The following is an 18,551-nucleotide window of genomic DNA, read 5'->3' as shown; positions in this document are numbered from 1 at the left end:
GATAGGGTCCAGAGTGACCTAGACAAATTGGAGGATTGGGCCAAAAGAAATCTGATGAGATTCAACAAGGACAAGTGCAGAGTCCTGAACTTAGGAAGGAAGAATCCCATGCACTGCTACAGACTAGAGTGACTGCTGGAATAGGTTCCCTAGGGAGGTGGTGGAATCTCCTTCCTTAGAGGTTTTTATGGCCCGGCTTCACAAAGCCCTGGCTGGGATGATTTAGTTGGGTTTGGTCCTGCTTTGAGCAGGGGGTGGGACTAGATACCTCCTGAGGTCCCTTCCCACCCTGATAGTCTATGATTACACTCTTGTCTGGAAGTCTGTAACCTATGATGGTTACAAACAGAACCTAAGACATTACAACTGAAAATAAAGAGATTTTTAAAAATTATTTTCCAGTGTACTTTGTACATTTCAGCACCCTCTGTGCGGTCAGTTCCACTTCCCCACGGGAGACCAAGATTCCACTGTGTGTGGGTCTTTCACACAGCAACAGAGGAAAGAAAAACGTTTAGAACAAAAAATAGTTCCCAGCGATAATAAAACCACAAAACACAGCCGTGACTCAGCACCTGGAGCTATTCTTAAAAGCGGACTCGATTTTCAAGCTAGTAGTGCCCCTTTAATAAAGCCCTGGAGGAACAAAGGCATCCCCCCCACGGAAATATCTGTCTTCGGGCACCTCCACGGAGTCACCCTCTTTATGGAGGAGGCCTGGCTTCCCCCGGGGAACACAAAAACCAGGCAAGGTTGGTCACCTCTTCACTGTGAGGCGGCACCCACGGGAACAGCACCAGGCAGACACGTGCAATCAAAGCACCCAAGGGCCACTCAAGGAGGAACGGAAGGGGAAGGCTCCCGCTTTCCCACCCCAGCCCCGTCTGCACCTTCTTCCCATCGACCTCTCGCTTCCCGTCCCCACGCGCGTTCAATGCTCGGCTCCCCTCTCCCTCCCCCTGCCCCTGCCCGCGCGGCTCCCGCCGGTGCCGCCTACGCTCACCGCCGCCTGCACGACCCCCCTCTCCCGAGGGCTCCCCACCCCCGCCCGGAGCGAGCGGGGCCGCAGGACCAGGCGGTCACTGTGCGCGCCCGGGGAGCACAGCGCGGCCGATACCCCGCCCCACAGTCACGGCGCGTCGCGCTCCCCTACCCGGCGCTACGGCGCAGGCTGCGGCGGCTCTCACCGCGCGGGATGGCGACGGATTCGCTCGCTCCCCCTAGGCCGCCAGCCTGCCGCCCCGCTCCGCCATCGACCCAGCGCGCGCCCTGCCGTGCCCCGCCCCCAGGGCCTTCCGGCGGGCCCGGCGCGCGCGACGCGAGGCTGACCGCGCAACGCCTGAACGAACCCAACACAAGGACGAAGCAACTCCCGCCGGGCTCCTATCCCGCCGCCTTCGGCCCCTCGGAGACCTTCCCAACCGAGACCTTCCCAACCGAGAGGCCTCCCAGACCGAGAGGCCTCGCGAGATCTACCACTCAGGCACCTATTTGGACAGCCCTAACCGCCACTCGGACCGCGCCGCCTGGGCCTCGGCGGCTCTTCCGGAAGTGACGGTGTCTCCCGGAACCAAAGATGGCGGCGCCTGGCTCAGGCCTGAGGCTGCCTGGGGGGGAAGGAGGCGGCAGCGCTGCTGCCTCGTCACTGTCTATGGAGCGGATCCGCTCGCTCACCGACCTGCCAGAGCTGGAGGCCGCCTACAGCCGCCTGTGCGGGGAGGAGGTGGGGCAGCCGCGCCCAGCGCCGGGTCCTGGGTCTGCCCCCGCCCCCCTCCGGGAGACAGGAGACAAGGACCCGATCCGATTCCTTTGCGGGAGAACCGCGAGGTGTCCTGGCTGCCTCGCACTGCCACTGACCTCCTCTTGCAGCGCTTTGAGACCTGTTGAGACTCACTGCATATGAGCCAGGCATTATTTCCCGCTAAAGCGCTGCAGGGAATCACCTGCATCTCGTTTGGAGGGAAAACATCAATATTTCTGGCTTATCAGAGTGGGTGGAGGGGCGAGGTGACTTTCCAAAATTAACATATAGCCGTTTCTATTTAGGTTATTTTAGTGTAGCTGTTGTCGTGTTATTCAAGTACTCCCACTGCCCCCGATGTGGTGGTGATACAGCCTCTGACCAGAAAGACTGGATGTCTCTTTGCCAGAACTTCATTAGATGGCCAGGAAAGATTGCTACAGAATAATGTTTAATGCTGCTTTGACCACTTGTTACAGCCCTGACAGGCTGATTCTATTGCCTCTGCAGCAACCCCATCTTCTAAGCCTTGGAGCACATTGCTAAACTCTTGATTCACTCATGTAGGCAGCTTGGTCACCTGTACCTTGGGCAGGTGATCTTTTTTTAAAAGTTGTGTGATAGAGACCTCCCCGCCGGCCCCAGAACTGGCCTTTGAAAAGAGACGGGGGTGTAAATGTAGTCAGATTAGGACGGATTGCTGGGCTTTTGAGGATTGCACTGTGAGTTGAACTCTCAGAAGCTTTAGTGCCCTGCTTGGCTCATGCTCTTGGTTTGAGAATTTGGTTCTTAGCTAGTGGCGTTGATGATCGGTCTGAAAGGGGCATGAAGTGACACGGGGCTGCTTTCTTTTTCAGAAAGGGGTGGAGGAAGAGCTGGAGGCACTCCTGGAACAACAGAGTACCATAGAGAGCAAAATGGTCGCCCTTCATCGCCTGGGGTTAGTAGTTCACCAGTTTAATCCTGCTTGAGTGAAGCTAGTACCATGTGATCTGATGCTTTGGTTAAAAAAGAAAAAGTAAGCAAGCTGTAGTTTCAACTGGATATCAGATTTTTCCTTACACTGTTCAGCAGCTGCTTCGTTCTACCACAGATGATGCTGCATGTCAGTGTGGGGAAGCAATTTCTGTCTGGAAAGCACTTTGAAATGAAAGTACCCAAAAAAGAATTATACAGCACTAGTTTGGGGTGAGGAAAAATAGTGGTACTCCCTTGTGATGTGACCACAAAATGAGCTGCCATTCACAGTAGATTGTGAAGTTCTTCATAATTGTCCCACTCATGCTTTGATCAGTAGTGAAATGGGAAACAAAGATTACATTCACATTGTTAACAGTAGGCTTAAGAGTTAACAACCAATTTATCTGACTGGAAATAGCATGCCTCTTCAGCTCTGTTGTTTCAGGCTGTCTGTAGACATGGGCAGACTTCACTGCATCTACTTACCTCTAGTTCATTTTGTAAGTTATTTTTATGACCATAAGAGCTAGATTCTCAATTATATTTAATAAAAGCTTGGATTCTGGAATACAAGATGGCAGTTCCACAAAACACAAGGCCAACACATCAATCCGACTCCACGCACCCTTTTACTGCAAGGGAGACAGCCACTGGTCAGGCCTGGCTGTGCTGCTGTCTTCTACATCTCACTCTTGGATTTGGCCTCTTTCCTCAGTAAAAACATGCAGCAGTTCATGAGGGGTGAGACCCCGTGGTGCTGGCAGATGCAAGTGTCTGTGTGGGGAAATACATTGCAGAATGTACTGCTACTTCATATCCGCATTTCATATGTATGACCAATGTTCCCTGCATCTGTTTCCAGTCCTAACCTGCAGCTGATTGAGGGGGATGCCAGACAGTTATCTGGGATGATCACCTTCACTTGTAACCTGGCTGAGAACGTCAGCAGTAAAGTTCGGCAGCTTGATCTTGCCAAGGTAACGAGACAACGTGGAAGCTCTGTGCTGAGCTCTCTTTCTGCTGTGTGTGGGTGAGCAGATGAGCAAGTACTGCATCTAACAGATAGCGGAGCATGAGCTCTTCACCTGCCTGTGGGAAGAGAGGAGCTGAAGCTGAGCCCTGATCTGTTCTGGCTTTGTGCTGCACCCAGCATTGCAGGGTCCTGGTACCTGCCTTGGGCTCCTAGGCAGTACCAATGTACAAGTAATATAATAGGAAAACCCCTGTTTATCCGAGCTGGTCAGACAGCGTTCCTCCCTCCCTCACTCCTGGTGTAATAGGTGGAGACAATGGAGGTAGACATGGACCTCAGAGGGGAAGTCTGGAGCTGCCATCTTCTTTGTACAGAGGTAGATTTAAAGATTACACGCTGACGCCTGTAATCGGTGCAGACCAGCCTCTCGGCTAAAGGTGTGTGAGCTGTAATCTGCTCTGGTCTGTGCAAATTAGGGGTGGCTCTTGAGTACAATCCGGATTTTGGGTGGACAGACTTGGGGCCCTTCTTCCAACTCTCCAAGCAGCTCAATCTTCTCATCCAGCTAGTCACTGACCTTATAGCGAAGTAGCCCCTCCATCTCTGGCAGCCATCTCTCCTTCCCCTCCTGCTGTACTCTCTCCTCTCTCTAGTTCTGTTTCTCTGGCCGAGCCACAGAAGGAGAGTCTTACCTGCTGTTTGTCTTGCAGAACCGCCTCTATCAGGCCATCCAGAGAGCTGATGACATCTTGGACCTGAAGTTCTGCATGGATGGGGTTCAAACAGCATTGAGAAATGAAGATTATGAACAAGCAGCTGCTCATATCCACCGCTACTTGTCTCTGGACAAATCAGTCATTGAGCTGAGCCGGCAGGGCCAGGAAGGTAGGTGCTGTCCAGGTGTAGCTGTTTAGTAAAATAACCTGAGCACTCTTGCTTTTTGAGGCTCTAACTTTGTCCAGCGCTAAAGAAGCTGAAGCCAACAGGTGTGTTAACAAAGAGTGTGACTATGGAATTAGTTGGCAGCTCCTGCAGGTAGCTGTTTACATGGAAATGTCTGAATACTTCTGAGATCTAGTTAGGTTAAAATATTACCCGGGGGAAAGCTGACATGCTGAGGCGGCTAGTTACTGAAAAGGCCACTGAAGTCAGACTAGATGACCAAAATGGTCTCTTCTGGCCCTAAATCTATGCGAACTGCCACGCATGTAGAGTTACTGACTTGGGGCTTGGAGAGCTTGGCAGCCACTTACTAGCCAGCAGGCTAAATGCACTAAATCAGTGGTGCATGATAGAAAAGATGGGAGGAAGGGTGCTCATCAGCGAGGGCCCAGTGCAGCATCATGGTGTGCTGCCCAGAGGGCTGCTGGAATACCTGTTAGGAGCTTGTCCCTGAATTCTGCTCTATAGTTTAATTTCTTATATTAAATCGCTGGCTTGTAGGTGTCTGACAAAGTTGAATTGTGTGCAGTGACCTGGCCAGGCTCTGCGAACTGTGAGGCGAGGCAGATGCAAACCAAGACAAAAGGGAGCATTTAAAATTTTTAGAATTTAATAAAGGAAAACCCCCAAAATTGTCCCAGGAGGATAAATGACATTACCAAGTACTTACTTCATATAGTAATAACTTATAGGTTACCAGCATGTTAACCTTTGCAAGCTTGTACATGCTGCTCTTCCTTACTTTGCATAATATCAAATGCATTGTTATGAACAAGAACAAAAGAATCACTCAACAATAGACTGTCTCTCTTCAGGGAAGAATCAACTTTTCTTCTCCTTGGCTGTAAGTTCAGCTCCACTCTTGCTGTCCTGTTCTTTGCTTCTCTTCGACTTCTAGTGCTCCGTAGATTCAATGTTCTTGAGGGTTGTACCTCTTTCCACTGAGTTTATGCACAAATTGAGTTTCTTTCCCTTGTGGGCCCTCACTTGTCCATTAGGCACCTTTGAACTGTATCCTTCAACAGATGTTCAAACAGTCCCTCTCCCTGTTCATGTACTTTAGGTCCCTTGTGGGTGGGCTTCTCACTTACTGTTTTCAGGATCTGTTTTCATCTAATACAGCTTTTTGGTCAATTGTCTTGTCTCAGAACCCACTCAGTGTCAACCCAGGTTTGATTTACCATGAAGGCAACGGCGCCTTCTCAACCGGTTTTGTACCAGACATGGAATTTGTGCTGCAGCTGAATTTCAGTGTGGGCAGCCACAAAGCATGACACACATTGTTGAGGACTGCAAAATGTGGCTTGGCGTGACCGGACTACATACACCTAATACATTTGATCAGTTCCCTTTTTCACCAATTATATTTCCTTTCAGGTTTTTCCCAAATCTGGTTTTCTTCCTGCTTCTTCTGATCCTGAAACCTTTCCTATTTCTCTTTCTTTTCTCCTTCTCACTTCCTAGTCCTCTGTTTTTATTCTCCTGTTCCTTTCTTTTGCCCCCTTCCCTCCTACCCCAGGGCCAGTTCATCTGCTTGCTCAGCATCTAGCAGCTTCTCCTTCCCTCCTTATCTAACAGCTTTTTCCAGCTGTCTCTGTTGGGCAGATTCCAAGCCCTCTCCCCGGCTCAAGCTGCCCTCTCATTGGCTGTCTCTCTCCAGGACAGCATTCTGCGCTGTTGCACCACAGATGCAGCAGGTGGTAGTGCCAGGCTCAGGGTGACTACATATGCCCACCGTCCTCTGGCTTCTGGAACGGGGGTGGGGGCTCTTGCTCCTCTCCCTGCCCTCTATTATTCAGTTTCCTATGTGCTGCTTTTGAAGAGGGCCATGTCTCTTCCGCTCACCTATCTTGCATTTCTGGGGTCCTTGTGAATAGCTCCAGTATCTGCCTGGGCTGCAGCTCAGAGTTTTTCCCCAAGCAGCAGCAGAATAAGACTGTTTCTTTTCAGTTTCCCGGCTGCCTACAAGCAGTAGCAGAGTCTTGCCAATCTCCTGCTGCTGCTAGTTGGGGACGCTCTGAGCTGTAGAGATGCTGCAGCTGTCTGTCTGCAGTCTCAGGCAGCACTTGGCAATGAAAGCTTTCCAGGCGTGCCGCTGATGATCAGAATGGCTTGTAAATCCTCTTGACTCCTTTTGTTTTTTAAATGGACATTTTCCCTGAAAGGATGAATTCAAACTGGAACGGGTACAGAGAAGGGCCACTAGAATGATCCGAGGAATGGAAGGCCTGTCGTATGAAAGGAGACTTGAGGAGCTCGGTTTGTTTTCCTTAACCAAAAGAAGGATAAGAGGAGATATGATTGCACTCTTTAAATATATCAGAGGGATAAATACCAGGGAAGGAGAGGAATTATTTCAGCTCAGTGCTAATGTGGACACGAGGACAAACGGATATAAATTGTCAGTCAGGAAATTTAGGCTTGAAATTAGACGAAGGTTTCTAACCATCAGAGGAGTGCAATTCTGGAACAGCCTACCGAAGGAAACAGTGGGGGCGAAGGACCTCCATGACTTTGAGATTAAGCTAGATAAGTTTATGGAGGAGATGGTATGATAGGATAACGGGCTAAGTCAATAGGTCAATTAAGTGCCACACTGGTAATTAGTACAATGGGTCAATGATAGGATATTGTTAGCCTTTTTCCAGAGGGTCTGGCTGGAGAGTCTTGCCCGCATGCTCGGGGTTCAGCTGACCGCCATATTTGGGGTCGGGAAGGAATTTTCCTCCAGGGTAGATTGGCAGTGGCCCTGGAGGTTTTTCGCCTTCCTCCGAAGCATGGGGCAGGGGTCACCTGCTTAAGGAGTGGGTGGATCGGCTTATGTGGCCTGCATCTTGCAGGAGGTCAGACTAGATGATCATAATGGTCCCTTCTGATCTTGAATTCTATGATTCTATGAAATTGTGCAGCAGTTGGATGCGTTAGTGCCCCATCCAGTCTCACCGAGAGAAAGTTCTTACTGGCTAGGGAGTGAATTTGTAAAGCCCTTTCTGTACAGCATCCTGCAGACACCATTCCATTTCTCTGTAATTAGCTGGTCCCAACCCTCTGCACCATCCTCTGCTCCCATCTGCTATGCCTGGGCATTGGTGGGTTGGGGGGCATGCATTCTGCCCTCTCGCTAAACATGTGGGGTGCTCATTGGGAGGGTGACTTCCTAAAGAACCAGGATAAACATGGCCAGCAATGGACCATGTAGTGGCTGTTCCAGTTAACAGCACCTCTGCTGACCCAGGATTAGGCATGTCATGGTATTTCATTGGGATATCAATGGAGCATCTGATTGGCCATGCACAGCGGATACAGGGGTGTGGGCCAATAGCAGAGAGAGGGAGGGATTAATGATGTTCATCAGAGTTGCTAACGTGTTTTAATCCTAATTAGGTTTTCTCTCCAGGCTTTAGGGCATAGGGATTTGATAATCTCAATGTGAGCCCCCAGAGCTGGAAGGGTCTGTGTATACACAGACCCTTCCCACCCCACTTTTTACCTCTAGGTTAAAGGTCCTGGGAGGTTTGGGGGAAGAAATGAATATGAGCCAGGGACCTGACTCCTTCCAGGCTTTGATGGCTCCTGACTGCCAGCTTGGAGCTGTAGCTACATGGGCATGGTGCCAGGAGGGTAAGTGTCCTGAACCTGGTACTAATGCAGTGCTGTGCCCTCTAAACAGGCAGCATTATTGATGCCAACCTGAAGCTCCTGCAGGAGGCAGAGCAGCGCCTGAAGATCATAGTGACTGAGAAATTTGACGTGGCTACGAAGCAGGGAGACCTGCCTCAGGTGGAACGTTTCTTCAAGATCTTCCCCCTGTTGGGCTTACACGAGGAGGGGCTGAGCAAGTTCTCAGAGTATCTCTGCAAACAGGTAATGGGCGCTGCAGGACCCGCCGTGGCCCCTGGACTGGCCAGAGCACCTCAGCGGAGAGTAAAATGGGGCCTCTGCCAACATGGGTGTTGAGGAATGAGATCTTGGCTCCTGTGCATCTAATAATGGTTGAATCTCTGAGACAAGATTGGGCCTGGTCAGCACTTTCCCTGCTCTTTGTGCTACCAGCTGGGGCTTTGGGGTAACCAGTCACAGATCCCAGGCCCTCATTCTCTGGCTTTTCTTTCCCCCTCCTTATCCCACTTAGAGACAGCACCGTGCTGTTTGCGCTCAGCCTGTGGCCAGAGTGGCCCCTCTGCACCCAGCCCTACTGCACTGCCACGTCAGTCAGTTTCTCCGGTGCCATTATGTGCCGCCATCTGATTAAATGATCCCTCGTGGTTAGGCAGATTTCTCCCAGAAAATGAGAACTTAGCATTTTGCTGAGGGGCCTACATCGCCTGCTCCCCGATCCTAGGTGCTGGTGCGTGGGGCTGTGGTTGTTCTAGGGAAAAGGAACCAGACTGGTTGGGTGGTGGGTGATTATGGAAACAGTGAGGAAGTGGAAAGAGCCCCAACAGGGGAAGGCCTGTGGGGAGAACTGGGATGGGGCAGAATGGGAAGGGAAGGGTGAGGAGTGTCTGGAAGGAGGCCACAGTGCATAGAACAGCAGTTCTCAAACATCAGAGGGGTAGCCGTGTTAGTCTGGTTCTGTAGAAGCAGCAAAGAATCCTGTGGCACCTGTGCAGGTGAATGAACCGGTGATGGTGTGGCTGATCTGGTTAGGTCCTGTGATGGTGTTGCTGGTGTAGATATGCACGTCCACCAATGTAATATATGCCATCATATGCCAGCAATGCCCCTCTGCTATGTACATCGGCCAAACTGGACAGTCTCTAAGGAAAAGGATAAATGGACACAAATCAGACATTAGGAATGGCAATATACAAAAACCTGTAGGAGAACACTTCAACCTCCCTGGCCACACAATAGCAGATTTTAAGGTGGCCGTCCTACAACAAAAAAACTTTAGGACCAGACTTCAAAGAGAAACTGCTGAGCTCCAGTTCATCTGCAAATTTGACACCATCAGCTCAGGACTAAACAAAGACTGTGAATGGCTTGCCAATTACAGAACCAGTTTCTCCTCCCTTGGTTTTCACACCTCAGCTGCTGGAACAGGGCCCCATCCTCCCTGATTGATCTAACCTCGTTATCTCTAGCTTGCTTCTTGCTTGCTTATATATACACACCTGTCCCTGGAAATTTCCACTGCTTGCATCCGACGAAGTGGGTATTCACCCACGAATGCTCATGCTGCAAAACTTCTGTTAGTCTATAAGGTGCCACAGGATTCTTTGCTGCTTCTACAGTTCTCAAACGTTTGTCCTGGTGACCCCTTTCACGTTGCAAGCCTCTGAGTGCGACCCCCACCCCCTTATCAATTAAAAACACTTTTTATAGATTTAACACCATTATAAATGCTGGAGGCAAAGCGGGGTTTGGGGTGGAGGCTGACAGCTCGCGACCCCCCATGTAATAGCCTCGTGACCCCCTGAGGGGTCCCGACCCCCAGTCTGAGACCCCTTGGCATAGAACAAGGTCAGAGGTACAGTTAGGTGCACTGGAGCTTCCCATGGCCCTACTTTTTGACCTTCTAGTCTTGGGGGCGAGAGACAGGAAGGGCCTTCCCCTACTTTCTCTTCACAGAAAGCACTTGGGGTGCCCCCCAGTGGTGTAAAAGGGAATTACAGTCAGGTACCCAGGTGCTGAAGGAAGCCAGGCTGTACAACGTTCAGTTAATGTCCTGCAGCTCTCTGCATGGGGCGTAAGAGCCCTAGTGAATGGCGTTGGGGGTATTTGCTAGGCTGCCTGTAGCTGAGTTTTCTAGAGGTGAGAAGCTAGGATTTGTCTGCTGTTTTAACAGTGGTTCCTGTTTGCGTAGCACAGCCGAATACACCTGTCTCTGCAAGAGATGTAGACTGCCTTACCCCTGGAGTCCCCTCTGCCATCTGACCCAAAGCATTGACACCTGCTCTGTAAGGCCCATGTGTCTTGTCCTGCTGGTGGCAGGGAAGGTGGAACAGCAGCAGATGTGGGTAGAGGGAAGGGCTGCATGGGGCAGGAAGGCAAAAGTCTCCCTTGTGGGAGGGCTCTGCCAGAACCATATTGACCCACTCCTTCCCTTGGAGTTTAGGTCGCTAACAAAGCCAAGGAGAACCTGTTACTGGTGATGGAGACGGACATGAGTGACCGTAGAGCTGCAGTCATCTTTGCAGATACACTGACGCTCCTCTTCGAAGGTAATTCCTCCCTACACTGTTTGTCGGCTGGAAATCTTCCCCAATGGAAGGTGCCCAGTCAATGTCAGAGCTCTCATTTTTGGCTGCAGGAGGGCAGAACAGTGCCGTTTTCCTCTTGGTGGTGCTGGAATAGAGTGCAAGGGTTGTCAGCCCGGTGACCCAGCTAGGTTGGAGTGCCGTCTGTTTCTGCCCAGCCGGGGGCATTGGGTCTGGAGCTCGCTCTTTGTTCAGTTTTGACTTGCAGGGGACCAGCTGGCTTCCTCCCCGCAGGCCGGGCTCCTCCTGGAATTTATCCTTGGCAGTGTCTCAGCCTAAGGGACTGAACCAGAGCCGGGCTGGAAGAGTTGTAGATCTCGGCCTTAGCTAGTCAGCTGGATGTGAAGGGGCTTGGTGAACAGAGCATGGAAGCTGCCCTTTTCTCTTCCTGCTGCCCCGAACAAATTGGTTAGTCGCTGAAGAGATTTCCAGATGCACAACTCCCCCGCCTCCCCTGACCACATGAACAAATCCCTGCCCGTAAGATCAGAGCTGCTGGCCCTCCCTGGGCTGATCTCGTGGGCTGGGCTAAGGCAGCTCTTGCCTTGAGAGTGGAGGGTAAGGGAGTGCTGTGTGTGCTGTGGGCATACCATCGAGGAGCGGAATAGTGCTCTGCTGTCATCCCACACGGTGCTACTGCCAAGCCGCTCTCCTGTGTTTGCTCTCTTTGCTGCTGCTGACAGCCCAGAGTGCATCTTCTAGGCTTGCCTGGCAGTGGTGTGAGATGCAGGAGAACACAGAGCTGGCTGTCAGAGTGTCTGTCTGGGGAAGAGGAGCGGAGTTTGCCTTGAGATGAGTTTCCCAGAGCTAGAACTGTTCTCTTGGAGCATTACAGGTGTGTAGGGGATTAGACTCGGACTTTGGCATTCCGGATCTGCTTTGGTGCTGGCTGTGGGAAGAAGTTTCTTCTCCAGTTGGCTTAGCTGGTGATTAGGGAGCTGGAGGCTTCTTCTGTGCAAAGCTTTATACCTGGCGAGTGCACTTGGTGGCCCATCTGCATCCAGTGCTGGCTGCATTGGCTGGCAGCAAGCGCGACGTGCCCTGCTGCTGGGGCTGGAGGAGGCAGCTGGCAGTGCATTGAGGCTGGCAGCATGGATGAGGGCCTGGCCTGTCAGTCTCTGGGGGGAGAGGGGTCGCTTGCCTCCTGTGAAGCGCTGCCTGTGACTGGCTGCAAGGTATCCGCTGCAGCCCCCAGACGCATGTACTGCAGTGGCTCGGTGAGAGCTAGCGCAAGTAGAAATAGCACTGTAGCCTGGACAGCAGCGGCACGGCTGAGCCATGCCGGGTACGTACCCACTGGCTTTTGTACCCGCTGCTGCTGCTGCCCAGCTGTGACAGGGCTGTTTATACTCCCACTGGCTCTCACTGAGCTACCGTCGCGTGTATCGCACCCCAGCTCGTCGGGCAGACCGAGATTGCAAAGGGAGAGAAGGGGGAGGGTCTAACATTGGGGAGGGAGAAGGGCACCCCAGGATGTAGGGGTGGGCGATGTGAGGATCCCACCAGCCTGGATTCTGAGCTGCACTTGGGGAGGTGCTGTGTGCCCCTTCCTGCGCCCTAGAGCAGGATGCCACAGCCCAGGTCTTAGTCAGGATGGGGCAATTGCCCTGCCTGGGGCTTCCTACCACCATTAAAGCCACGAAAAATCACCGCCGCTGTCTTCTGGCAGGAATCGCTCGCATCGTGGAGACCCACCAGCCCATCGTGGAGACCTACTATGGGCCAGGGAAGCTGTACACCCTGATCAAGCACTTGCAGGTGGAGTGCGACCGGCAGGTGGAGAAGGTGGTGGACACGTTCATCAAGCAGAGGGACTATCACAGGCAGGTGAGAGTGATGTGCAGTGCAGACTGACTGGGCTGCGGCCAAGAGCTCATCCCCAGTGATTCTCTAGCATCCCACAATCCTTTGCAAACGGAGCGTGCTCCATGGGCCTCGTCGCTGGGCTCTGCATGGCCATGCGGGAAGCCTGGGCTTGGTACCTCACTTTCCAGGCCAGCAGGTTTGAGGCAGCACGCTCAGCCTTGTGCGTAGGGTTGCCAACCCTCCAGGATTGAGTCTCCCAGAACTGGCATCGATCTCCCAGTGACTACTGAAAGCAATCCAGGAGATTTCAATGGGATATTTTAAGAACATGATGTTAAAAAAAAAAAAAAAAAATCTCCCGGAAGAGCTTCAGTCAGAGTTGGCAACCCCACTTGTGAGTGGGTGGAAGGGACCTGGCTTTACTCCATCACTGCCCTGATGGCTGACAGGATGTCAGGAAGTGGGCATCCACTCTTTGCCCTGAAGGACAGCGGTCATGGGACATGAGTGAGGGACGTGAAGATGATCCTTTGGGGTTTGACTGGGTGAACAGGAGAAAGCCGGTGGGGCATTCTGAGCTAGGCTGTGTCACTGAGTCTTTCAGTGATCCTCCTGCCAGCTACAACACTGCTGGCAGCTGTCTCATAGGCACACACCTTTAGAGGCCATCTGCCCTCGCTCTGCCTGGCCTAAGTCCTCACTGAGCCCCACAGTGAGTTCAGTTGCTGGGGAACGGGGCATGGGTGGGTTGGTTTTCCCTGGGACCTCCCTGTGCCAGCTGCTCCTCAGCAGGATAGGTCCTGTAGGGGAACCTGGCGATGGCGGGCGGAGATGGTGATGGCTCTCCTTTTCTCACAATTGCAGTTCCAGCACGTTCAAAACAGCATGGTGAGAAGTTCAGCTACAGAAAAGATTGAACCAAGGTACAGAAAATAAAACACTCACTGCTCTCTTCCTCCACATTGTTCATCTGGCATTAATGCTGCTTCGCAGGTAGCTAACACGTTCCATCGTCCAAATGCTTGACAACCACCAAAGCATAAAATCCTCTTTGGTGTGTGTCCTTGTTGCCCTTTTAGGGTCCATGCTGCTTTGTTCTGCTTGTTCATTACCTGAAGTATCAGACCTTGACTTCCCTGAAGGGATAGGACAGCACAGGAGGCTGATGCCCGATCTGCAGCTCTGCCAGCCCTCACAGCTGGGGTTCGTGAGCCACCATGGGGTGCTGTGACTTCCTACACAGCAACTCCATGGCAGAGCTGGAAGCAGAACTCTGGGCTCTGGACCATGTTCCCTCTGCACAGCAAGATTCTGTTGTATCAGTTTCTCTCTAATGAACTGAAATACTTTGTTTCCCCTGCTCATTATGGTCTGAAAGGTGTCGGTTGCCCCAGATTAAAGCCATTGGAAGTGTACCCAGATACCACGCTGGTGCATGCCCTGTCAGTACAGCTGAATACTTCCCATGCAGTCAGACATCACTTAGAGCACACACCAAGCTCTGCCATCTCTGAACAACACCGCTGCCTTGGTGTGTTTCTATAACTTAACTTCCTGATGAGGATAGTTTGTTGGCCTGATGCTCAGCTCCCAACCTGGAGGAGCAGCTGTTTGTCCAATCCCCCCCTTGGGTGGCCCTCAGGCGTTTAGGTTCCCACTGGCAGAGTTCTCAGGAGCACTGGAAAACACAAGCCTTCCCACCACGTCGAGGTGCAGTCCCTGGGGAAGGCTAGAAAGGCATGTAAAAAAAAGACAAACATTTTTGTTTTTCAAACGATTTCTTTTTGTGATTGTATATTACACTCGCCGTGTGTAACCTTCCTCGGCAAGTCGCTGTGGAACGCGTTGCCAGGGGATGTTGAAGGCCCAAACTATAAGTGGGTTCAGAAAAGAATTAGACAAGCTCATCATTAGGATAAGGTCCGGCAATGGCAAGATGGTCTGGGACACAACCCCATGCTCCGGGTGTCCCTAAACCTCTGACTGCCAGATGCTGGGACTGGACAACAAGAGATGGATCACTTGATAATTGCCATATTCTGCCCATTCCCTTTGAAGCATCTGACATTGGCCACTGTCAGAAGACAGGATACTGGGCTAGGTGGACCATTGGTCTGACCCCGCATGGCCATTATGTTGTTTTCTCTGGGCTTTAGCCTTCCCATCTGTAAAATGGGATGATAATATTTCCTGCCCATCAGGTTGGTGGTGAGGCTTTGTGTAAGGCGCTGTCTACATTTACAGTGGTGTATAGAGAACATATACTGCACCTCCCTCCAGCATGGGTGAAAATAGCAGTGCAGATAGTGAGGCACGGCTTAGGTGAGTGAAGACATGCCAGACCCTTAGGGCACGTACCCCAGACAGCTCTCCAAATGCCCAAGCAGTGCCTCCTATGGCTACCCTGCCATTCTTAGCAGTGTAGTGTCCCTGCTGCAGGAAAGGCTCTGGCAGGGGGGGCAGCAGGGAAAGACTCGGGCAGCTCCCCATGCCAGAGCCTTTCACTGCCATGTGTAGCACACACCAGCATGGATGCAGCCTGCTTTTCACTGCGGCATGTAGCTCCACATACCCTACGTGCTGCTGCCAGCGTAGACAAGGCTTAAGTAACGTTTGCACGGTGATTTTGGATTAGTGATGAAAGGCTCGAGGAGTATCAGTTTCCTGTTAAATGACACAAGACGCTACCTTTTCTTTGCACACTCAGTGTGCTGCTCTTTGCATGCAGGTACCATGGTGTGTTTCCTCACCTGCTGAATTCAGACAAACCCCTTGTTGTTTGCAGGTGCAGACTAGCTCTTGTAAAGAGTTTGTAAGGAATGTTTGTATACCAGAGCATACATGGAGGGAGCCGTGTGCAGGAGATTTCAGCCCTGGCCAGGCAGGGATCACACCTATTGCTAGCTGGGTCTAGTATGGCTTCTGTCCCAGCCTGTCAATGTTAGTCGCATCCACCAACATAAAGAACGTTGTTCTTTAATTTTTTTTGCAGAGCTTTTTGATAAATCCATCCTTTGCTCCTTTTGTGCATTAAACGTCAGGGTGGTTATTTTACACTATAAACTGCTTGGGACAGTGACTGTCTTGTGACCCCTAATTTAATACCGATCGTAATCCCTTTTGCTTCAGGCCACAAGAAGTCTCTAACTGCTTAGGGACAGGAGAAACTTCCTCTTGGGCACGTTCTTTGGGAACTGTCCACTGTAGGTGTCTTGCACTTTTCTCTGAAATATCTGGTGCTGGCCACTCTCCGGTGGCGCTCTGGGCTGGCTGGACTCCTGGCCTGCTCCAGTCTGGCAGGTCCTGTGTTTTACTAGCCACAATAAAGGGGCCAGAAGCAAGTCTCAGCAGGCCTGAGCTCAGCGATGCATTTGAAAGTAAAGGGAATGACGGGCTGTTCCGAGCCTCCTGCAGAGGGCCATCTTGCAGCGCTTTGGCTCTCCCGGCTGCCTCGGAATGAGCATTCATGCTTCTATAGCATGTGCTGCCTTTGGTTCAGGAAAACCAGTGCCCTTCCTTTCGGGGGCTTGCTACACCGTTTCTCACTGTGCCCCTTGCAGGGAACTTGACCCCATTTTAACCGAGGTCACCCTGATGAATGCCCGCAGCGAGCTGTACCTCCGATTTATCAAGAGACGGATCGTCTCGGACTTTGAGGTGGGAGACTCCATGGCCTCGGAGGAGGTAAAGCAAGGTAATCCCTCGAATGCCACTGCTTCTCTGGCTCCGTCTTTACAGCTGCTCAGGGGGTAGCTGGCTGGGTGAGAGCAGGCACTGCTCTGCAGTGGCTCATTGAAGGCAGCTTCTGGGATAGCGCTCTGGAGGGCTGGACTGTGTGGCATGGGGACCCCCATTTTCACAATAGCGTTTCATGCATCCAACCTCCTGCACGGTCTGACCCCTCAGTAGTGCGTCTCCTGGAGCGTGTCCTGTTGGGAGACCTGAAGAGTGCTGTGCACAGGAAACCTGGCCGCCTCTTCTAGCTGGTTGGGAGTCTAGCTTGTACCTTCTGCTACCTGGTCTCCTTTCCCACAGCTAGCGGGGTTGCATGTCGGACTTAACAAATGCAAAGGGTGGACTCTCTCCCCGGCCCACCCAGAGCAGGCGGATGGTGCCATTGTTGACAGTTGGAGGTGACATCACATCGTGGTGTTGCCCTGGACCTCCTTTGATGGAGGCTTGTCTTCCATATCTCGCCCTCGCTGGCAGGTGTCTGGCATGCTTTGCATGTGCTACCTTAGTTCTCTAAAACCGGGTTCCTAAATACTTTTGTAGCATGGACGGCAGCTGAAAGAGGGGGGAGCGTCTCGTGGCCGCCACCACTTTCTTTCATGGCTGCATGGGCCAGCGCCCGCTCGCATGTCTGACTGTTGTGTAGTAGCTGGAAATGGAGGTGATCCAGCAGCACATGACCCACTTGTTCGCCGCAAACCCCAGTTTGGGAGCCATGGCCCTAGAGCAAACAGCAGCCCCCTTTTCAGTGTAGAATCCTTAAGGTAAAGAAATTGCTCTCCGAGCAGAGTGAACTTCGATCCACATGGGCTGGGGAGCCGGGGAAGGGAGCAGTAGCCTGGGAAGGGGTGAAGAATTTAAATGAAGGGCTCGTCTGGTGTCTTAATCAAGGTCATGGCTAGCTTTGATTTCCGCTCCTATCTCACGGGGAGCTTAGTGTCACTGCTCGAGTCCTGAGGATCCCGTAATTTACACCTTGCGCTTTCGAGGACCCCCAGCCATAGCTGTCATCTTCCCAGCTGCGGTGGGGGTGGGCCTCCCTGTGGAGCTCATCTCTCCCTCAGGAGGAGCAGCTGACGGATGAGTTCCATGTTTGTCCTTTGCCCAGTAACTAAATATGCTGCTGCTGCAGCTGGCCCAGCTTCTCTCAGCTCAGGCAGTGTGGCTGCAGTTGGCATGCCGGGGGCCTTGCCGGGTGCTGGTCCAGGATACATCCAGAATCAGCTTGGCAGTGCTGTCGGCTGCTCTTTGCTGCACAGTTCAGACACATGCTTTGTTCAAGGCAGCAGGGTTTGAACAACATGTGCCTGTCAGGTGCCATTCAGGCAGGTAGCTGCTGCCCCTCTGAGGAGCTGAGGTGGCCATGGGGAAGTGCTTTCGGATGCTCAGTCACTGGTGGTGATTCTGGCTTGCACTCTGTAGCGCATCAAAAGTCTTTGGACAAGCTCCTCAACAACTGCCTGTTGAGTCGTACCATGCAAGAGCTGATTGGCTATTACATCACCATGGAGGAGTACTTCATGCGGGAGACTGTCAACAAGGTAGGGCCTGTGGTACTGCGTCTTGGGTAGCCCGGGGTGGGGACCGGGCCTTGGAATCCACTGCGGATTAAGGAGCTGGAAGCCTGTGGTTCATGCTGCTCCATGGTCCTGCTGTGTGAACACATGCAAGGAGCTCCCTGTTCCATGTCGTGTATGGAGATTCCATTCATTCCCCTGGCCTCTTTAACCAAACAACCTCTGGGGTGGTCATTGGGAGCAGTGTACAGAATGAATTGAAACACTCCTTTCTGCGCTTCCCAGCCCAGTGTCCCCCATACTGCTATGGAGGAAGGGCGATCTGTGCAGCTGAGGCTTGCAGCCGGACACCCCACGCAGATGGGCTGGTCAGACTCGGTAGGCTTCGCAGAGTTACACCTGGCCACAGCCTCCGAAGGAAAACCCAGAGCGCTGCTGGAGGTGCTCTGTGGGCAGCCTTTCCTTGGAGGAGAGGGTGGCTTAAGGCATTGCTGGGCTGATGGGGTGTAGAACCATGGTCCTGACCTCCTGGGGCTGTTAATCCTCTGGCACCTCTTGCTAGAGTAGGAGTGTTAGCCTTGTTGTCCTGGCTAAGTTCTAACTTGGGGATGACTCCACTGACCTGCAGTGTCAGCCACACTCGGATCCTTAGCTTCCTGTCCTAAACGCTTGCTGTG

The 18,551-nt window shown here is 52.2% G+C and overlaps 2 protein-coding genes across 4 annotated transcripts in view; one reads left to right on the top strand and one right to left on the bottom strand.

Moving 5' to 3' along the window:
• The window catches only part of SF3B3 (splicing factor 3b subunit 3), a 48,658-nt gene extending 47,262 nt beyond the window's left edge, over positions 1-1,396 (bottom strand). Inside the window, exon 1 of one of the 3 annotated variants that reach the window (XM_044987124.1) lies at positions 1,350-1,396. The gene's annotated coding sequence lies outside the window, so the exon portion shown is untranslated. Of the gene's footprint in view, positions 1-1,153; positions 1,321-1,349 lie in introns of those variants that run through there. The other 2 variants (XM_044987123.1, XM_044987122.1) reach the window with 2 other exon arrangements.
• Positions 1,397-1,520: 124 nt separating this feature from the next.
• Positions 1,521-18,551, top strand: part of COG4 (component of oligomeric golgi complex 4) — a 29,932-nt gene continuing 12,901 nt past the window's right edge. The window contains exons 1-10 of the mRNA XM_044987145.1: positions 1,521-1,723; positions 2,599-2,681; positions 3,564-3,678; positions 4,385-4,559; positions 8,287-8,480; positions 10,678-10,783; positions 12,489-12,646; positions 13,490-13,548; positions 16,186-16,319; positions 17,780-17,898. Of these exons, the coding sequence (XP_044843080.1) occupies positions 1,577-1,723; positions 2,599-2,681; positions 3,564-3,678; positions 4,385-4,559; positions 8,287-8,480; positions 10,678-10,783; positions 12,489-12,646; positions 13,490-13,548; positions 16,186-16,319; positions 17,780-17,898 (1,290 nt within the window). The 5' untranslated portion in view covers positions 1,521-1,576. The remainder of the gene's footprint in view (positions 1,724-2,598; positions 2,682-3,563; positions 3,679-4,384; positions 4,560-8,286; positions 8,481-10,677; positions 10,784-12,488; positions 12,647-13,489; positions 13,549-16,185; positions 16,320-17,779; positions 17,899-18,551) is intronic.

The sequence above is a fragment of the Mauremys mutica genome, chromosome 14, assembly GCF_020497125.1.
Source record: "Mauremys mutica isolate MM-2020 ecotype Southern chromosome 14, ASM2049712v1, whole genome shotgun sequence".
Lineage (NCBI taxonomy): Eukaryota > Metazoa > Chordata > Testudines > Geoemydidae > Mauremys > Mauremys mutica.
Note: the sequence above shows the minus strand (reverse complement) of the source record. Positions and strands in the feature narration are given on the sequence as shown.